General features: G+C 49.6%; 1 protein-coding gene across 1 annotated transcript; it reads left to right on the top strand.

Moving 5' to 3' along the window:
* The first annotated feature begins 7,891 nt into the window (after positions 1–7,891).
* Positions 7,892–20,466, top strand: LOC130480632 (cocaine- and amphetamine-regulated transcript protein-like). Its single transcript, XM_056853253.1, has 3 exons — positions 7,892–8,041; positions 17,728–17,811; positions 20,359–20,466. The coding sequence occupies exons 1-3, from the start codon at positions 7,892–7,894 to the stop codon at positions 20,464–20,466; spliced, it is 342 nt and encodes a 113-aa protein (XP_056709231.1).
* Positions 20,467–21,537: the final 1,071 nt, after the last annotated feature.

Here is a 21,537-nt window from a genome sequence, read left to right as displayed (position 1 = left end):
TGCTTGCAGCAAAGAAGTTTAATGAGGCGGGGGCTGGAGATGAAGAAGAGGGGAGGGCGCTGCTCAGCAGGCACACCCCCTCCCCTGCCTGGTATGACTCCGGTTTGACTAATAGCCAGGGTGGTGTAGTGGTTAAGAGCGGTGGTTTGGAGCGGTGGACTCTGATCTGGAGAACCGGGTTTGATTCCCCACTCCTCCACGTGAGCGGCGGAGGCTAATCTGGTGAACTGGATTTGTTTCCCCACTCCTCCACATGAAGCCAGCTGGGTGACCTTGGGCTAGTCACAGCTCTCTTAGAGCTCTCTCAGTCCCACCTACCTCACAGGGTGTCTGTTGTGGGAAGGGGAAGGGAGATTGTAAGCCGGTTTGATTCTTCCTTAAGTGGTAGAAAAAGTCAGCATATAAAAACCAACTCTTCTTCTAAAGGCACAGGAGCAAGCCAAATGTGATCACTTGGCAACCTTTCCCGTCATTTGCTTGGATGGGCATGTCTCTCCGCCCATCACTTTTACCCTTTGATTCTTCCCAGATGTTGGGGGGTTGTGCAGGTTATTCCCCTCCTCAGGTTTATTATCCTCACAACAATCTTGCGAGGTAGGTTTAGGCGGAGAAAACACGACTGGCTCAAGATCATCCAGCTGGCCCCATGGGTGTGTGGAGATTTGAACCTGCATCTCCCCAGTCCCAGTCCAATTGGTTAACCACTGTGTCTTACTGGCTCAACTGAAACCCATTGGAAATACCTCCAGCTGCGGAGGAGAACTGAAAACTCAGCCAGATCCAAAACGAGGGGTGAGAATATCAGGTCTGTCACCCTTTGCATTGAATTTATTCATTAAGAAACTGTATACGACACCTCCCAGGATGTGAGGATGGCTGTCGACTTGGAAGGCTTTAAGAGGAGAGTGGGCATGTTCATGGGGAGAGGGCTATCCACAGCTACTAGTCAAAAATGGCTACTAGTCATGATGCAGACCTTCTCTCCCGGATCAGAGGAGCAGGCCTATGATATTAGGCGCTGTGGGACGAAGGCAGGATGGTGCTGCTGCAGTCGTCTTGTTTGTGGGCTTCCTAGAGGTCCCTGGTTGGCTGCTGTGTGAACAGACTGCTGGACTTTTCTTCTGTTCTTATGCCTTAGTCTGATCCAGCATGGCTTTTCTCACATTCTTATGAGTGGACATGTTCATGGAGGAGAAGGCTATTCATGGCTACTAGTCAAAATGGATGCTAGTCATGATGCATCCCTATTCTCTCCAGGATCAGAGGAGCATGCCTATGATATTAGGCGCTGTGGGACACAGGCAGAATAAATGCTGCTGCAGTCGCCTTGTTTGTGGGCTTCCTAGATGCCCCTGGTTGGCCACTGTATGAACAGACTGCTGGACTTGATGGGCCTGGGTCTGATCCAGCATGGCCTTTCTTATGTTCTCATGGTATGTTACAACACCTTTCAAAAACGAGTTCGAGTCATGCCAGCTTCTCAGGATTCCCTCTTTGGGACTGAGCCTCAGCCCCTAAAGACCGGCAGCGGCTTTCCAAGGTCTCAGGCTGGGGTTTTTCACATCACATACTGCCTGGTCCTTTCAACTGATGCCAAGGATTGAATCTGGTGCCTTTTGCATGCCATGCAGGCACTCTACCATTCAGCCAAAGCGCCTGCTGACACGAAGCTTATATGAAGTTGCCTTATACTGAATCAGACCATTGGTCCACCAAGATCAGTATTGTCTACTCAGACTGGCAGTGACTCTCCAGGGTGAGGGTCTCAAGTGGGGTCTCATATTGCCTGGTGCTGTCAACTGGAGATGCCGGGGATTGAACCTGGGACCTTCTGCATGCAAAGCGGAGGCTCTACCATTGAGCCACCCAATGCTCCTGTGGCAAAGAGCAACAGGAGGACTGGTAGCTTGGTGTAGTGGTTAAGAGTGGTGGTTTGGAGCGGCGGAGGCTAATCTGGTGAACCGGGTTGGTTTCCACACTCCTCCACATGAAGCCAGCTGGGTGACCTTGGGCTAGTCACACTCTCTCAGCCCCACCTACCTCACCGTGTGCCTGCTGTGGCGAGAGGAAGGGAAGGAGATGGTAAAACGTTTTGATTCTCCCTTAAATGGTAGAGAAAGTTGGCATATAAAAACCAACTCTTCTTCTTCTTCTTTTTCTTCTTCTTCCTTTACCTCAATTCCTACTGAACGTATGAAGCTGCCTTCAGCTGAGCCCACCCACTGCTTTCATGAGCCGTGTATTGCCCGCTCTGACTGGCAGCTCCCCCAAAGTTCAGGGCCCTTTCCCAGCTCTGCCACCCCAGATTCTTTTCACACAGGGTTGACCAGAGAGCTGAGGAGACCAGGCTAGCCTGGACTATCCAGGTCAGAGCACACTTAACATAACTCATCTGAAACTAAAGCTAGGAGCTTCAACATGGGCTCCTAGCTTCGAGACGATGACGGGAGTTGCTGAGCTCAAAACAATGAGAACCAGAACATCCTGGCCCAGGAGAGGGGCTCTGGCTCAGTGGCAGAGCATCTGCTTGGCATGCAGAAGGTCCCAGGTTCAATCCCCGGCATCTCCAGTTAAAGGGACCAGGCAAGTAGATGATGTGAGACCCCGGAGAGCCGCTGCAGGCCTGAGTAGACAATACTCAATACAGAGGGTCTGATTCAGTATAAGGCAGCTTCATGGGTTCATGTGTTATTGCCAGACCCCAACCCCCGGTATTTGTACAGGAAGCTACGGTCGATTTTGGCAGGCATGACTCATCAGAAAATCAGGCTAGGCGTCTCAAAATTGGCCACCCGCTTCGGGATGCTGTCAGGACTTGCCATGCCAAAAATGAAGGGAATTGGTCCATCCTCCCACAGATTAGCTCGGCAATATTGGCTATTGGCAAGGGAAGCAAAGGTTTGTGCGCAAGAAGCCAGGAATCCGCTGGCACCACAGATAGGGAGGGTGGAAAATGTCCATTCTGTGAAAAAAAAAGCACAGGGTGAGGTGGAGTGGGTGTTAACCACTTCCATGACCTGCCAGGGTCTGCGTAGAGCAGTGGTTAGAATGTCAGTCTGAGATTAAGGAGGTTCAAATCCCCCCTCTGAGAGCCAGCGCGGTGTAGTGGTTAAGAGCGGTGGGCTCTGATCTGGAGAACCGGGTTTGGTTTGATTCCCCCACTCCTCAACATAAGCAGCGGATGCTACTCTGGTGAAGAGGAAGAAGAGTTGGTTTGCATATGCCAACTTTATCTCTTAAGGGAGACTCAAACCAGCTTACAATCACCTTCCCTTCCCCGCCCCACAACAGACACCCTATGAGGTAGGTGGGGCTGAGAGAGCTCTAACAGCTGTGACTTGCCCAAGGGCACCCAGCTGGCTTCGTGTGTAGGAGTGGGGAAACAAATCCAGTTCACCAGATTAGCCTCCGCCGCTCATGGGGAGGAGTGGGGGAATCAAATCCAGTTCTCCAGATCAAAGTGCACCGCTCCAAACCACTGCTCTTAACCACTACACCACACTGGCTCTCTGGGTTGGATTCTGGGTTGGATTCCCCCTGCACAATGCAGGAATTTCACAACTACCTCCCCGCCACACCCCCAGTGACCCTTACTCCATGCCCAGCAGGGTCCCTGCCCAGCAGGGTCCTTGGGGGTGTGGGGGCATGGGGGACAGGTAGTTGTTAATTTCCTGCATTGTGCAGGGAGTTGGACTAGATGACCCTGATGGTCCCTTCCAACTCTATGTTTCTATGATTCTAAATTGCACTAGTGGCTCCCTCTCAACCTAGTCTACCTCACAGGGATGTTGTGAGAATTAAAAGGCAGAAAAGAAAGCCGGGCACGCTGACTTCAGGGTGGGTAAAAAAACCCGGGAGAGATGGAGATTAAACTCTTGAGATATTACACGCGAAAGGTTCTGGGACCTGACCAGTTTATCTTCCCCCATGGCTGGTTTCCATCCACCCCTTTGCCTAGCACGAAAGAACGCTGCAGAGAGCTCTCTCCCCAACCCATCCGCAGAGGAGGAGATCCTGCCGTTTTCGCGGTTCTCTTGTACTTAGGAGGATGAAATTAATCCTAATCCCCAGTCAGAAGGTGGGATTACAATTCATCCATCTTTTTATGTAACCCTCCACATGTCAAAAGCACACTGGAAATAGGTCAGGGCTCAGTTTGGGAAGCAGAGGGGAAAGGCTTGGCAGAGAAGGGAGGGTTTGCTTTAGGGGCTGCAGCCTTGAGTAAGACGTACAGCAATTCAACTGGTGAAGTTTTCCTCAGCTGTGCAACTGCAGTGATGAGAAATGCTTCCCCTGTGGTTGGCCTGTCACAGAGAAAGTTAAAGGTGCCCCGTAGGGAATAAAAACATGATAACCCCGTTTGTCCCGAATCTTACAATAGGATTAAGGGTTGCCAATTGCTCAGGAAATGCCCTCTAGCCTACTCGGGTGACTTTAATAAACTGATGGGACATGGAGAAGTCAGCGCACGCAGCTTTCAAAAGCACTGGGACGTGCTAGACTGTCGGCACAAAGGCAGAGCTGTAGAGGACAGGTGATAAGTTGGCAACTTTACTGGGTAGGGCTCTGCCATCTCACTCAGGGACGGGACTGGATTTTCAGACCCAAATTAAACACAAAGTCAGTTGTGTTGTGCAGTGGTTAGATCGTTCGCCATGGACTCACTTGGCAATAGGTTGCCAGGTCCCTCTTTGCCACTGGAGGGAGGTTTTAGGGGTGGAGGCTGAGGAGGGCGGGGTTTGGGGAGGGGAGGGACTTCAACACCATAGAGTCCAATGGCCAAAGCGGCCACTTTCTCCAGGTGAACTGATCTCTGTGGGCTGGAGATAAGTTGTAACAGCGGGAGATCTCCAGCTAGTACCTGGAGGTTGGCAACCCCACTTAGACCCAGTTGGTCTTTCTTGGCCTAACCTACCTCGTAGGGATGTTGTGACGACAAAATGGCAGAGAGCCATCTATACTGCTCTAAACTAATTGGAGAAAGGGAGGGATAAAAAGGGATGAAGTCACAGGCTCATACTTTTATTTCAAGTCTTTGAGGTTGCTCGTTTTGCATATCAAAGGGCCGTAGCCCAGGTGGGCGTTGCAACAACACACAAACTGAGCTAATTTCACCACTTTGCATAACTGCACTGCAGTTGAGATACCCCATGTGAGAGAAAGGTAAATATCAAGAGAATAATATTATCAGCTGTTTCTAGGAGAGGCACAATGCAGCAGGGATTTGCTGTTACCTATTTAGAAACCTCAAGGGTCATAGAATCATAGAGTTGGAAGGGACCACCAGGGTCATCTAGTCCAACCCCCTGCACAAGGCAGGAAATTCACAACTAACTCCCCCACACACACCCCTCAGTGACCTCCTACTCCACGCCCAGAAGATGGCCAAGATGCCCTCCCTCTCATCATCTGCTTAAGGTCATAGAATCAGCATTGCTGACAGATGGCCATCTAGCCTCTTCTGAAAAACCTCCAGGGAAGGAGAGCTCACCACCTCCCGAGGAAGCCTGTTCCACCGAGGAACCGCTCTAACTGTTAGAAAGTTCTTCCTAACATCTAGACGGAAACTCTTTTGATTTAATTTCAGCCCATTGGTTCTGGTCCGACCTTCTGGAGCAACAGAAAACAACTCGGCACCCTCCTCTCTATGACAGCCCTTCAAGTACTTGAAGATGGTTCTCATATCCCCTCTCAGTCTTCTCCTCTTCAGGCTAAACATACCCGGCTCCTTCAACCTTTCCTCATAGTCGCCCCCACAGATGGAGGGGGGGGAAGGATAGAAAGACTCAAGACTGAATGAAAGCTACATGAACATAGCGTGCTTAAGTCCTTTGGAGCACCACGATGTCCTACAGGAATGATTAATTCTCGTAATAAGCAAACCGTGTCTGTAATCAGATCAAGAGAGATCGGGGTCAATGGATAGTGCAAGTGTTATTGGACAAAGACGGAGAGCATTTCCAGAGCGTTTTTGCCCAGGGCAGCTGTTGGGTCTCGCCCAAGATAACGGATGAGCCTCTCCGTTCAATTTCATGCCTCTCCTTCTCTTGCCAAATTGCCATCGCGGAGGAAACCGCTCATCAATATTCGAGCTCGACAGAACCCAACAGCATGCTGGCTAATCTCTAATAGTAATAACGGTAGCACATTCAAATAGGTCACAGAATAGAAAACTAATAACAGCATAACATTAACATAAACTATAGCAAACCAGCTCAGTTGCCCTCGGCGGGCAAAATATATCACAAGTCCAAAATCCAAATAAGCGAAAGGGAATGGAGTCAATCGCTGAGAAGATGCTCCCTTCTTCAAACGAGAAATCTTTTCTCGAGATCAGCTTTGGATCACCGGTAAGGGGTAAATATCAAAAACCAGGAGACTGAATTTCCGGATATTACTTCCCCCGTTTGCGCATAAAGCTTTGTCAGTCAATGGTGTCAAGTAGTCTCACATCTGGGTAAACGCATCTGGGGACTCTTATCTCCAGATGTTTCCTTATGCTAAGGCGATGTGTTAAGCGTGCGTTTACCCAGATGTAAGACTACTGGACACCATTGACTGATGAGGCTTTTTCGTTTGAAGAAGAAAGCATCTTCTCCGTGGCTGATTCTATTCCCTGTTGCTTATTGGGATTTTGGACTCGTGATATATTTTGCCCGCTGAGGGCAACTGAGCTGGTTTGCTATTGTTTAAGTTAATGTTGTATTGTTATTAGTTTTTTATTCTGTGTATGGGGGTGAAAGCTGGACATTGAAGATGGCTGATAGGAAGAAAGTAGATCCCTTTGAAATGTGGTGTCGGAGGAGAGTGTTATGGATATCGTGGACTGCCAACAAAAACAAATTAGGGGGTTATAGATCAAGCCTGAACTGACCCTGGAAGCTAAAAGGACCAGAACCAACAGGTTAAAATTAAATCAGAAGAGTTTCCATCTAAACATTAGGAAGAATTTTCTAACAGTTAGAGCGGTTCCTCAGTGGAAAAGGCTTCCTCGGGAGGTGGTGAGCTCTCCTTCCCTGGAGGTTTTTAAGCAAAGGCTAGATGGCCGTCTGTCAGCAATGCTGATTCTGTGACCTTAGGCAGATCATGGGAGGGGGGGCATCTTGGCCATCTTCTGGGCACTGGGTGTGTGTGTGGGAGGTAGTTGTGAGTTTCCTGCATTGTGCAGGGGGTTGGACTAGATGGCCCTGGTGGTCCCTTCCAACTCTATGATTCTATGACTAAACTGAGGCTATCGTATTTTGGTCACATTATGAGAAGACAAGAGTCACTGGAAGAGACAATCATGCTAGGAAAGGTTGAGGGCAGCAGGGAAAGAGGAAGACCCGACAAGAGATGGATCGACTCTATAAAGGAAGCCACAGCCCTCAGTTTGCAAGATCTGAGCAAGGCTGTCACAGGACATTTTGGAGGACTTTAATTCATAGGGTCACCATGAGTCGGAAGCGACTTGACGACACTTAACACACACACATTCTGTGACCTATTTGAATCTGTTCCCATTATTACTCTTAGAGATTAGCCAGCGTGCTGTTGTGTTCTGTAGAGGCGCTCACATTACAGCATAGGTTTTATTTCCATAAATATTCGACCTGCAGCCCACTTGCAAAAAAAGCCACCCCGAGGCACTGCCAACTCCTTTCTCGTTCCCTGCCTTGTGCCCCGACGTGTCTGCCTCCACCTCCTGCCAGCACATACCCCTGGGGGGGGGAGACAGGATTGGGGGGGTGCGTCTGTAGCTCTGAAAGTCCCCTCCCACTGCACGTGGGCTGGGCAGGACACTGGCGGGTTAATTCTCTTCTGCTAAGCTGAAGACGGGCGGGGATTCATCCTTCAGCACCGAGGACAGCTCCCGGTTGCCCTCCTCTGCGCTCTCCCTTGGCCATCTGGAATGCCAACCACCATGGGCGGGTGCCCCTTGGGTTCAATGGTCCTCTTCCTCCTCCTGCTTTGGGCGGCTCACGGAGGGTTCGACGTGGCCGCCCGGTCGCCCCAGGAGTTTCCTTTCAAGCACTCGTACCAGCCGCACGAGAAGGAGCTGGTGAGTAAACGGGGCGGGGGGAGGTGGGTTGTTGGCCCTTCTGCGCCAACCAGCCCCCAGCTTCATCCGTGGCTACAGCCCTGGGCTGTGGCATCCCTTCAGAAGACAGAAAGGGTGCTATAGACAGGGAGAAAGGGGCATGAAGCAACTCCTCCAGGGATGCCACCCTTGGCAAGGGGGCAGGAGCTGGTGCTGCAAAATAGACTGGCAGTGGGCAGGGGCCGTGGCTCAGTGGTAGAGCATCTGCTTGGCATGCAGAAAGTCCCAGGTTCAATCCCGGGTCTCTCCAGTTAAAGGATCAGGTAGGAGGTGATGGGAGAGACCCCTACATGAGACCCTAGAGAGCCGCAGCCAGTCTGAGTAGGAGATGTGGCTTAATAGTAGAGCATCTGCTTGGCATGCAGAAGGTCCCAGGTTCAATCTGCAGCATCTCCAATTAAAGGATCAGGTAGGAGGAGATGGGAAAGACTTCCACACAAGACCCTGGGGAGCCACAGTCAGTCTGAATAAGGGCTGTGGCTCAGTGGAAGAGCCTCTGCTTTGTGCGCAGAAGGTCCCAGGTTCAATCCCCGGCATCTCCAGTTAAAGGATCAGGTACCAGGTGATGGGAAAGACCTCTGCCTGAGACCCTGGAGAGCTGCTGACAGTCTGAGTAGGCAATAGTGACCTTGATGGACCGATGGTCTGATTCAATATAAGACAGCTTCAGGCGTTCACTACAGTAATCCTCTTTAAGGTCCCAGGTTCAATCCCCAGCATTTCCAGTTAAAGGACCAGGTAGTAGGTGATGTGAAAGACCCTGGAAAGCAGCTGCCAATCTGAGTAGGCAATACTAACTTTGATGGACCAAGGATCTGATTCAGTACAAGGCAGCTTCATTCAACGAGGTCTGAACACACTGGGAAAGTGGGTGGATGTGAACAGGATGCAATCCAACAAGGATAAGTGTCGAGTTCTACATCTGGGTAACATAAATGAGGGACAGGCATATTGGATGGGAGATACACTTCTGGGCAGCAGAGTGTGTGAACAAGATCTTGGGGTACGGGTGGACCGTAAGTTAAATATGAGCAGCCAGTGTGATGCAGCGACAAAAAAAGCTAAGGCGATCTTCGGGTGCATCAACAGAGGCATAACATCCAAATCGCAAGATGTCATAGTTCTGCTGTACACTGCATTGGTCAGGCCGCACCTGGAGTGGAATCGGCTACCCAGGGAGGTGGTGAGCTCCCCCTCACCGACAGCCCTTAAGCAGAGGACCTTAAGCATCAGTCAGGGATGCTCCTGGCTGATCCTGCATTAAGCAGCGGGTTGGACTAGATGGCCTCTATGGACCCTTCCAACTCTATCATTCCACGCGGCAGTTGGGAGCAACCCAAAAAGGGTGGGTTGAAGTGATCCATGGGACAATGTACAGCTGATAGGGTTAGTTGCCCATCCTGTGCCGTGCTGAATGGCGCATTCACACTTCTCTGAATCAGATCTTAAAAGAACACACAAGTTTGCTTACTGTGAATTGTTTGCCTTTCAACCTCCTTCCCTGTTGGCAGCACAGGTGGGGAACATATAAATCCAACCTACCGAACAAGACTTTTGCTCCATCCGTCCTCGTACTGACTGGTGGTGGCTCTTTAAGGTCTCAGACTGGGGGCTCTCTTGCTTTTTAGTTTTGAACAGATGGCTTCACCACCCAACGACACCTCACTCTCTAACTGGAGGTGCTGGGGGTTGAACCTGGGACTGCAAAGCCAAGGACTCTACGACTAGGACTCTTTGAGAGCCAGTGTGGTGTAGCGGTTAAGAGCGGTGGTTTGGAGAAGTGGACTCTGATCTGGAGAGCCGGGTTTGATTCCCCACTCCTCCCCATGAGCAGCGGAGGCTAACCTGGTGAACCGGGTTTGTTTCCCCACTCCTACACATGAATCCAGCAAGGTGGATTCTCTCTTAGAGCTCTCCCAGCCTCACCTACCTCACAGGGTCTGTTGTGGAGAGGGGAAGGGAAAGGGATGGTAAGCCGGTTTGATTCTTCCTTAAGTGGTAGGGAAAGTCGGCATATAAAAACCAACTCTTTTTTGATTCCACTTAGGGAAATGGGCCTCAAATCTGCTTGAAGGATTCGGTCAGTGTGTGTGTGTGTGGGGGGGGGGGTAGTTGTTTTGCCAGATTAATGAACATAGAACACAATAAGTGATCTCCTGGAAACTGGCCAGAAGAAAGGCAAGTTCAGCTCAGACAGGAAGCAAACGGAGTTACTCAGGACGAGCCGACATCTCCCAGCCTCTGTATGGCTGTCTTTGAAAATGGTTTTGAAATATCAGCTTTTCCAAAGTGCAGCAGCCAGACTACGGTCACGGGAGGGAAGCAGAGGGTTGTTATCACCCCAATGCTGACAAGATCCGCACTGGTTGACTATTTGTTTCCGGGCACAAAAGTTCAGGGTTTTACCATTAAAGCCCTAAATGGCTTGAAGCCAGGGTACTTGAAAGATACTTCCTCCCCTGCTAGCCAGCTAAGAATCGCCTCAGAAGCCCTGCTTTGTGGGTGCCCGCCTTCAGAGGTTGCGACTTGATAGCACTTACATAGGTAGGCTTTTAATTTTATCACCAGTTTAGTCTGGTGTAGTAGTTAAGAGCAGTAGTTTGGAGCGGTGGAGTCTGATCTGGAAAACCGGGTTTGATTCCCCGCTCCTCCACATGAGCGGCGGAGGCTAATCTGGTGAAGCGGGTTGGTTTCCCCACTCCTACACACGAAACCAGCTGGGTGACCTTAGGCTCGTCACAGCTCTCTCAGCCCCACCCGCCTCACAGGGTGTCTGTTGTGGGGAGGGGAAGGGAAGGTGATTGTAAGCCGGTTTGATTCTTCCTTAAGTGGTAGAGAAAGTCGGCATATAAAAACCAACTCTTTTTCTTATTAATCTCTTTTTAAGCTGTCAGTGGGCTGTATTTATGATCTACGGTATGTATTTTTATGCTGGGTTGGATTTTTAATACTGGATGTTAATGCTGGGTCTTTTTAATGTTTTGTTTTTATTATTTTTGTTTTGTAAGGTGGCTTGGGCAGGTTCCTGGAGAGGCAGCATAATATATATTTTTTCTAAATAAAGCAATTTCTATCATACTCTGACATCGGGACTAAACCCAGCCCTAGTTCTTAATTACCCATTCCAAATTCCTTATACTGGGTTGGATCTGTACTGCTGCTGGGGGCACCTATACTCAGCACAAAGATCTTCCCCCGGAGGCAAGAGGATATGTACATCAGGAGAAGATTTATTGAGCTAGGAAAGGCACAGTTAGTAGTACGGAACCTCAGGTTCCAACCCATTATTACGTTGGTTTCCAAAAGGTAAGACAAAATCCATACCATCAATCAACACGGGCAGTTGTGTTGTGATTCTGCAGGACTCAGAGCTGCTAAAGAGTGTGGTTTCCAGAGTGAAGAGGGCAGTGTAATTGCGAGCCTTTGGTGCGAGCCGAAGGGCGAGAGCACAAGGGCTCTTGGCCTGTGGCTCTTAGCCTGGGGGGGTCATGTCTGGGGGTCTTGAAACAAGGTTTGTATTTGTAGTTTACTCTGAAACCAGGAGTGTCGCGAAGCTTTTAGTAGGGTTACCATTGAGGGAGTGTGCAAGAAACCATACCATGTCTGCAATGAATCAAAGCAGAACGGCTGGTGAGAGAGTGAAGGCAGTGACGTGGAAGGTTTGTGGAATGTTTGTCTTCCTACCCGAGGGTAACTGCAATTACACATGCAGTAAGTGTAAGTTGGTGGTTCTACTGGAGGAGAAAGTAAGGGGACTTGAGGCATGCTTGTCTACACTGCAGAGTATAAAAGAGGGGGAGGAGTACATGGACCAAACTCTTGAAAACCTCTTGGGAGGACAAGAGGAGGAGGGCCAAATAACTCCGTGTAGGGAGGGGGACCCATCGCAGGAGGAGAACATGTGGAAGAATGTTACCCGCAGAAATAGGAAAGTCAGGAGACATTCCGTTCCTCTGCTGCTTAGCAATCGGTTTCAAAACCTCCCTATAGATGCTGAGCCTGGATCATTGGAACAAAGATTCAGCGCCCAGTCCCCTCTGGTCTCTCAGGTTCCTGTGGATGACAAGACTCAAACTAGACTTTATTAAGTATTCTAGACTTTAGGAAAGCTGATTTCAATAAATTTAGGGAACTACTGGGTGTGATCCCGTGGGTGAGAATATTGAATAAGAAGGGCGTACATGAAGGATGGGAAATTCTTAAAAAGGAGATATTGAAGGAGCAATTTAAATCAGTTCCCACGAGGAGGAAAAAAAGGTAGAGGTTTGAAGAAACCAGGGTGGATGTCTAAAGAACTTTTGGTTGAGATAGGATTTAAGAAGGGCATGTACAAGAAATGGAAAAAGGGAGAAATCAACAAAGAGGAATTCAAACAAGTAGCCAACACATGTAGGGAGAAAGTCAGGAAGGCTAAAGTGCAGAATGAGCTCCGACTAGCCAGGGAAGTTAAAAACAACAAAAAAAGGTTTTTTGGTTTTGTCCATAACAAAAGGAAGATCAAGGTAACGATCGGGTCATTGCGTGGAGAGGATGGTGAGTTATTAACAGGGGAGGCAGAAAAGGCAGAATTACTTAACTCCTTTTTTGTATCAGTCTTCTCCCAAAAGGGGAATAGTCCTCAACCTGGGAATAATGGAGCAGAGGATGCAATAGGGGAATTACAGCATAGTATAGAATCTGAGATAGTACAGGAATACCTGGCTACTCTTGATGAATTCAAGTCTCCGGGGCTGGACGAACTGCATCCAAGGTTGTTAAAAGAACTGGCTGAAGTGATTTCAGAACCACTGGCAATAATCTTTGAGAATTCATGGAGAACAGGAGAGGTTCTAGCAGACTGGAGGAGGGCTAATGTGGTCCCCATCTTTAAAAAGGGGAGGAAAGAAATCCCAAACAATTATCGCCCAGTCAGCCTAACATCAATACCAGGTAAAATACTAGAGCAGATAATTAAACAGACAGTCTGTAAGCACTTAGAAAGAAATGATGTGATCACTGACAGTCAACATGGGTTTCTCAAAAATAGGTCATGCCAAACTAATCTCATATCTTTTTTTGAAAGACTGACAAGTATGGTAGATGAAGGGAATAATGTAGATGTAGTGTACCTTAATTTCAGTAAAGCCTTTGATAAAGTCCCCCATGATCTTCTTGAAACAAAGCTAGTAAAATGTGGGCTGGACACTGCTACTGTTAGGTGGATTGGGAATTGGTTGACCAACCGAACCCAAAGGGTGCTCATTAATGGCACAACTTCATCCTGGAGAGGAGTGACCAGTGGGGTACCACAGGGGTCTGTCCTGGGACCGGTACCATTTAATATTTTTATAAATGACTTGGATTATGGAATAGAGAGCATGCTAATCAAATTTGCAGATGACACCAAGTTAGGAGGGGTAGTTAATACCCCAGAGGATAGGGTCAGAGTTCAGAATGATCTTGATAGACTGGAGAGCTGGGCCATAAGTAATAAAATGGATTTCAATAGGGAGAAGTGTAAGGTACTTCACCTAGGCAGAAACAACATAAGGCACAGGTACAGGATGGGAGATAGTTGGCTTGACAACAGTACATGTGAAAGAGATCTGGGAGTCTTAGTGGACCACAAACTGAACATGAGTCAACAGTGTGATATGGCGGCTAAGAAGGCCAATGCAATTCTGGGCTGCATCAATAGGGGTATTGTGTCTAGATCAAGGGAAGTAATACTACCACTGTATTCTGCATTGGTCAGACCTCACTTGGAATACTGTGTCCAGTTTTGGGCTCCTCAATTTAAGAAGGATGCTGACAAGTTGGAGCGTGTCCAGAGGAGGGTGACCAGAATGGTCAAAGGTCTGGAATCCATGCCCTATGAGGAGAGACTTAGGGAGTTGGGTTTGTTTAGTTTGGAGAAGAGAAGGTTGAGGGGAGACATGATAGCCATGTTTAAATATTTGAAGGGATGTCATGTTGATAAGGGAACTAGCTTGTTCTCTGTTGCTCCAGGGACTAGGACACGGAGTAATGGATTTAAACTAATAGAAAAGTGATTCCACCTAAACATTAGGAAGAACTTTCTGACGTTGAAGGCTGTTCGATGGTGGAATGCACTGCCTCAGAGGGTGGTGGAGTCCCCGTCTTTGGAGGTCTTTAAGCAGAGCTGGATGGCCATCTGGCAGAAGTGCTTTGATTGTGGGATCCTGCATTGCGGGGCGAGGGCTGGGGTCACTGGGGATGGGGGGGGAGGTAGTTGTTAACTTCCTGCATTGTGCAGGGGGTTGGACTAGATGACCCTGGTGGTCCTTTCCAACTTTATGATTCTATGATTCTATACTACAGACAAGACACCTGCAGCAGCATTATCCTGCCTGCGTTCCAAAGCACCTCATATAATAGGCACGCTCCTCTGATCCTAGAGAGAATAGGGATGCATCATTACTAGTATCCGTTTTGACTCATAGCCATGAATAGTCCTCTCCTCCATGAACGTGTCCACTCCCCTCTTAAAGCCTTCCAAATTGGCAGCTGTCACCACATCCCGGGGCAGGGAGTTCCACCATTTAAGAAAAGTAATGCATAAATAATAATTCGCGCAGCCGTGTGGAGGAGGGGCTCGAAGGACCCCTTCCCCTGTAGCCAACAAGTCAACTCAGGGCAATTGTATATCCCTTTCAGGGCCCCATCTACACAACCCTACCTCACAGGCTCATCGCCTGCAGAATGAACGTAGACCTCAGCGCCAGACTTTTCAGCCCAAAGATTGTACTGCTTATTTATTTTGATTGGTATTTTATCCCCCTCTTGAGAGCATTTTATTGAAAGGTGGGTTTTCAAAGTTACTAGCTGGAGATTATGGGTTGGCTACTGCAGATCCATATTTGCGAAGGATGGGGCTTCCCCCCTCCCCCAGAGCCCACTTGGCGCGACACCGTGAAAAGAAACCTGAAGCAGCAAAGCCGCTGTTTACCGAGAGGGATTCTCCCCTCCGAACAACTGACGGACACCCTCCTTGTCATATTCCAATGCTTTTGTAGCATTGCTATTTTATCGCTATTGTCTACCCCGGCATGGAGGGATGAAACAAAAACACAGTCAAAGCATCCTTGGGCCAGGTAAATCTGGTCACCCTGTTTTGGGGGGCGACAAAGACCAGCATATTTCTCATATAAAAGGGTCATAGTTAATACCCTTCAAACGTTTAAAGGAGTTTTCTTTTGTCTTCCCTTTTCATACTGCATTGCTTATTGGATGTATTATGTGGGTGTAAAGGGCCATCAAGGCGCAGCCGATTTCTGGTGACCCCAGCAAGGGGCTTTCAAGGCAGGTGAGAGGCAGAGGTGGATTTCCATTGCCTTCCTCTGCAGAGCCTTCCTTGATGGTCTCTCTTCCAAGTACCGACCCTGCTTAGCTTCCAACATATAATGGCCCCACAAGGGGCTTTCAAGGCAAGCAAGAAGCAGAGGTGGTTCGCCATTGCCTTCCTCCGCAGAGCCTTCCTTGGTGGTCTCCCTTTCAAGTCCTGACCCTGCTTAGCTTCCCAGGTATAATGACCCCAGCAAGGAGCTTTCAAGGCAAGTGAGGAGCAGGGGTGGTTTGCCATTGCCTTCCTCCGCAGAGCCTTCCTTGGTGGTCTCCCATCCAAGTCCTGATCCTTGCTTAGCTTCCAATGTATAATGACCCCAGCAAGGGGCTTTCAAGGCAAGTGAGGAGCAGGGGTGGTTTGCCATTGCCTTCCTCCGCAGAGCCTTCCTTGGTGGTCCCCCTTTCAAGTCCTGACCCTGCTTTGCTTCCAATGTATAATGACCCCAGCAAGGGGCTTTCAAGGCAAGTGAGGAGCAGGGGTGGTTTGCCATTGCCTTCCTCTGCAGAGCCTTTCTCAGTGGCCTCCCATCCAAATACTGACCCTGCTTGGCTTCCAAAGTCTCACAAGATTGGACTATACCAGTGATGGCGAACCTTTTAGAGACCGAGTGCCCAAACTGCAACCAAAAACCCATTTATTTATCGCCGAGTGCCAATGCGGCAATTTAACCTGAATACCACCCCCAGAGGGGGCCCAGAGGGAGAGGCTAGGGTTGCCAAGTTCCTCTTCGCCATGAGTGGGAGGTTTTTGGGGTGGCGCCTGAGGAGGGCGGGGTTTGGGGAAGGACTTCAGTGCCATAGAGTCCAATTGCCAAAGTGGCAATTTTTTCCAGGGGAACTGATCTCTATTGGTTGGAGATCTCCAGCTAGTACCTGGAGATTGGCAACCAGTTCCTTAGTGTTTTCTCTCTTCATATCAAGACAAATGGAAAGGTGTTTGAAGGATGGCTTGTGGGCACTTCAAAGGTGGAATAGGACTGCACACCCCTCCGCCCGCACAGACCCAGAGGGCGCTGGAGAAGCCGCTGGAGGGAAAGAAGGAAGGAAGGAAAGAAGGGAAGGGAGAAGGAAAGGGAAGGAAGGGAGGGAGAGAAAGAAAGAAAAAGAGAGAGAAAGGGAGAAGGAAATGGAGCAAGGGAGAGAAAGAAAAGTAGGGAAAGAAAAGGACAGAGGGAGACAAAAAGAAAGAGGCCATTTATGCATGGGAGGTTTTGCCTTGGATTTGCCACTCAGTGGGGCGTGGCAGCGGCGGCAGGCTTGTGAGAGGCGAGCAGGGTAGGGCAGAGGACGCCTCTTTCGCACCCACCGGCCAGCCACGCCCCTCCACCCGCACAGAGGGCGCCGGAGAAGCCGCCGGCCATGCCGAGTGTGGGCGCTCGGCTTCTGTTCCCCACTCTCCCACCCACCTGGCCGGCCACGCACGCTCCAGTGGCAGCAATGGCGGCAGCTTCTGTGGGAGAGTCCAGGGGCCACCCCCAATGATGTCGGAGGTTCCCCACCCCTGGGCTACAGCCTCCCCCATCCGGGGCAGGGCAGAGCCGGAAAGGCCAGCGGCTTGGAGGAACCGCGCGTGCCGGCAGAGAGGGCTACGAGTGCCGGAAGTGGCACCCGTGCCATAGGTTCGCCAACACGGGACTATACCATGCTGCCTTCCCTCCCTTAAATGTATTATAACTGCCTTTATTTAATTGGTGTATTATTTTACAATCAAGTTCTATTCCCCCCCTTTTTTGTATGCACTATAATGTCCTTAATGCATTGTTCTCTAATAGTAGAAAAGAGCAAGAGTCTAGTACCACCTTAAAGAATAACAAAATTTGTGTCAGGGTATGAACTTTCTCTAAGTATGAGTTTTTATTTCATAGTCTTCAAACTGCACGATTCAGTTTTATGATGTTCTATACCAGCTGCTGCAGAACTGTTTTGATAATTCTGTAATCTCCCTAGAGCAGGGGTGTGGAAATCAATTGTTACGAGGGCCAGATACGACATAAATGCCACTTGGTTGGGCCGCGTCATGCCTCGCCAGCCCAGACAGAGACTAGGGTGGCTGGCTCACGAACTGGATAAGAGCTCTCAAGGCCACATCTGGCACTCCGGCCTTATGTTTGACACCCCTGCCCTAGAGTCTCTGAGAAAGAAGGACTATAAAGGAAGGAAGTAAAGAATGACTATCGGACAAGATGCCCTTTCTTACCATATGGGGCAAAGCTTATCCTCAGCACAAGAGGCAGATTGGGGGCTGGGGGGGGGCTTTTTTCTGGCTTACTAACCTGGGAACTACATTTCTCTCTCTCCTCCAGTTGGAAGAACTCCAGAACGTGCTGGAGAAGCTACAACACAAGACAGTCTCCACGTGGGAAAAGAAGGTCAACCAAGTCCCTAAGGTGAGTGAGCCGATTATGAGAGAGGGTTGTGGCGTGGGGAGCATTCGTGCCGCAGGGATGTATTCTACACTCCATTAAGTGCAATCATCAGCTTACTTTGCACGTGAAGCAGACTTCTACTGAATCAGATAGTTGGTCCATCAAGGCCACCATTGGGGAGGGGCTGTGGCTCAGTGGCAGAGCACCTGCTTGGCATGCAGAAGGTCCCAGGTTCAATCCCGGCATCTCCAGTTAAAGGGACTAGGCAAGTAGGTGATGTGAAAAACCTCTGCCTCAGTATAAGGCAGCTTCACGTGTTTATGTGTTCACTATTGTCTACTCGGGGCAGAGGTCTTTCACCTTACCTGCTGCCTGGCCCTTTTAACTGGAGATGCCGGGGATCAAACCTGGGACCTTTTTAGGCCAAGCAGAGGCTCTTCCACTAAGCCATTGCCACTCCTCAAAGAGAACACACACAGGAAGCTGCCTGATACTTAATCAGACCATTGGTCCATCAAGGTTAGTATTGTCTACTCAGACTGGCAGCAGCTTTCCAGGGTCCTACTGCTGGGTCCTTTGAACTGGAGATGCCAGGGATTGAACTTGGGACCTTCTGCATGCCAAGCAGATGATCTTCCACTGAGCCACAGACCCTCCCCATGACTCTCCTGGGTCTCAGGCAGAGGTCTTTCACATCAGCTGCTGCCTGGCCCTTTGAACTGGAGATGCCAGGGATTGAACTTGGGACCTTCTGCATGCCACGCAGATGATCTTCCACTGAGCCACAGACCCTCCCCATGACTCTCCTGGGTCTCAGGCAGAGGTCTTTCACATCAGCCGCTGCCTGGCCCTTTGAACTGGAGATGCCAGGGATCAAACCTGGGACCTTTAGCATGCCAAGCAGATGCTCTACCGCTGAGCCATGGCCTTTCCCCATGGCTTTCCAGGGTCTCAGGCAGCGGTCTTTCACGTCGCCTACTTGCCTAGTCCCTTTAACTGGAGATGCCAGGGATCAAACCTGGGACCTTCTGCATGCCAAGCAGAGGCTCTGCCACTGAACCACGGCCCCTCCCCATGACTCTCCTGGGTCTCAGGCAGAGGTCTTTAACATCAGCTGCTGCCTCGCCCTTTGAACTGGAGACGCCAGGGATTGAACTTGGGACCTTCTGCATGTCAAGCAAAGGCTCTTCCACTGAGCCACAGCCCCTCCCCATGTTTTCACACTGGGTTTGTACCCTACAAGCATGCAGGAGGGTCCCAGGTTCAATCCCCAGAACCTCAAGCTAAAAGGATCGGGGGACAGCGGATGCAGAAGATCTTGGAGAGCTTCTGCCAGTCTGAGTGGATAGTCTGATTCAGTATCAAGCAGCTTCATGGGTGGAGAGTTGTTGCCGGACTGAGCAAACAATACTGACTTTGATGGACCGAGGGTCTGATTCAGTATAGGGCAGTTTCATGCGTTCATGTGATGTCATTTACAGATTTTGGTGATTTGTTGTTTGGAGTCTTATTTTTTAAACAATGGTGTGGCAAATGAAGGCTAGGTTATTGAGGCTAGTTTGCTGTCAGTGTGTTACTGTCAGAAAGAATATGATAGACCACTCCTAGAGCCAGGGGAAAGCACGGCTGTACACAGGACCCAACCAATGGCTTTTCTTCCTATCAATAACTTTTATAATCGTACATCATCTTACAAAGTCACCTCCTTCCGTATCTCTACAAAGCACAGATGTTGAGCTCTGGGGGAGACGAAGACGGACTTCTGTAATTGGTTGAAAGGCAAGACAATCCATCAACTAAGGAATTCACTAACTGGGCAACAGGCCTCTTAACAAGAATTATTATGAACAGAGATGTGATACAGAACTGAGAGAGGTTAGGATAGTCAGGGCATAGAATCATAGAGTTGGAAGCGACCACCAGGGTCATCTAGTCCAACCCCCTGCACAATGCAGGAAATGCACAACTACCTCCTCTACATACACCCCCAGCGACCCCTACTCCATGCCCAGAAGATGGCCAAGCCCCCCCTCTCATGATCTGCCTAAGGTCATAAAATCAGCATTGTTGACAGATGGCCATCTAACCTCTGCTTAAAAACCTCCAGGGAAGGAGAACTCACCACCTCCCGAGGAAGCCTGTTCCAGAGGAACCGCCCCGTTAGACAGTTCTTCCTAATAGAGGGAAATTCTTTTGATTTAATTTCAACCCGCTGGTTCTGGTCCTACCTTCTGGGGGCAACAGAAAACAACTTGGCACCCTCCTCTATATGACAGCCCTTCAAGTACTTGAAGATGGCTATCATATCCCCTCTCAGTCTTCTCCTCTCCAGGCTAAACATACCCAGCTCCTTCAACCTTTCCTCATAGGACTTGGTCTCCAGACCCCTCACCATCTTTGTTGCCCTCCTCTGGACACGTTCCAGCTTGCCCGGCAAATGCCAGGTATTCAGCCGTGCTACACAGCTCACAAAGTCAGATAGGCAGGCCCCAACCGATTTGTAGGCTAAGTGTTGAGAAGTGCCCCTCTGAAAGATCACCCGTCCTAACCTGCCACCTTTCCTCGCAGTGTTCCTTCGGCGATCTGTGTGCTGTGAAGAAAGGTGCCCGGATCGGCAAACTGTGCGACTGCCCCCGCAGATCCGCCTGCAACACGTTCCTCCTCAAGTGCTTGTGAAAAACCAGGGGTGGCCCCCAACCAACCGGAGACACGACTCGATATGCCTCCCCTTCCCCAAGCAGCGAGTTCCCTCTCCCATTTCCCTGTGTCGTCGCAATACCTTGGTCCCTAGGGAAACGCAACGGAGGGCTTCCCTGGAACCCGGAACCACAGCCTTGGAATACGGGAATTAAAAAAATAAGGTTGTGAGCATGTGCAGAGTGCATTTTCCATTTTCTGGGGCCGGTGGGGTCAAAGTTTTAGGAGAAAGGACACAGGTGGTGCAGGATGGAAGGAGAGAGAAATGGAGGGAGGGGCTGTGGGTTAGTGGAAGAGCCTCTGCTTGGCATGCAGAAGGCCCCAGGTTCAATTCCCAGCATCCTCAGCTAAAAAGGACCAGGCAGCAGGTGATGCAAAAGACTTCTGCCTGAAATCCTGGAGAGCTGCTGCCAGGCAGAGCAGACAATGGAGATTTTGACCCACAAGTATAAGGCAGCTTCAGGTGTGTTCAGGTGGAAACAAACATCCTTTCTTAATGCAAAAGAACCAGTCAAAGGCGGGTGGGCACAACTCTGCCAGGACCTCAAGGACTTATGCAGGGATACACTTAGCTGGTTAAGACAGACAATACTCCCAAAGTGACATGGGTCTTTGATCAGCAGGGGACAATCGAGAAAACTTTAAAAACCCACATGCTAGTGTTTGGGGAGGGTAGAGCTCACGTACAGCACAATCCTATGAAGTTACTCCAGACTAAGCCCACCAGCGTGGTTTAGTGGTTAAGAGCGGTGGTTGGGAGCGGTAGACCTTAATCTGGAGAATGGGGTTTCATTCCCCACTTCTCTACATGAGCGGTGGACACTAATCTGGTGAATTAGGTTGGTTTCCCAATTCCTCCACATGAGTGGCAGGCTCTAATCTGGAGAACCGGGTTCAATTCCCCACTCCTACCCATGAAGCCTGCTGGGTGACCTTGGGCTAGTCACAGTTCTAACTGTTCAAGTGGTTCAATTTTGTTCAACTGTTCACAGTTCAAGTGGTAGAGAAAGTCGGCATATAAAAACCAACTCTTCTTCTTCAGAGAGCCAG

The sequence above is a fragment of the Euleptes europaea genome, chromosome 7 (assembly GCF_029931775.1).
Source record: "Euleptes europaea isolate rEulEur1 chromosome 7, rEulEur1.hap1, whole genome shotgun sequence".
In the NCBI taxonomy this organism is placed as follows: Eukaryota; Metazoa; Chordata; class Lepidosauria; order Squamata; family Sphaerodactylidae; genus Euleptes; species Euleptes europaea.
The sequence above is the reverse complement of the archived record's forward strand: the minus strand, read 5'-3'. Positions and strand labels throughout refer to the sequence as shown.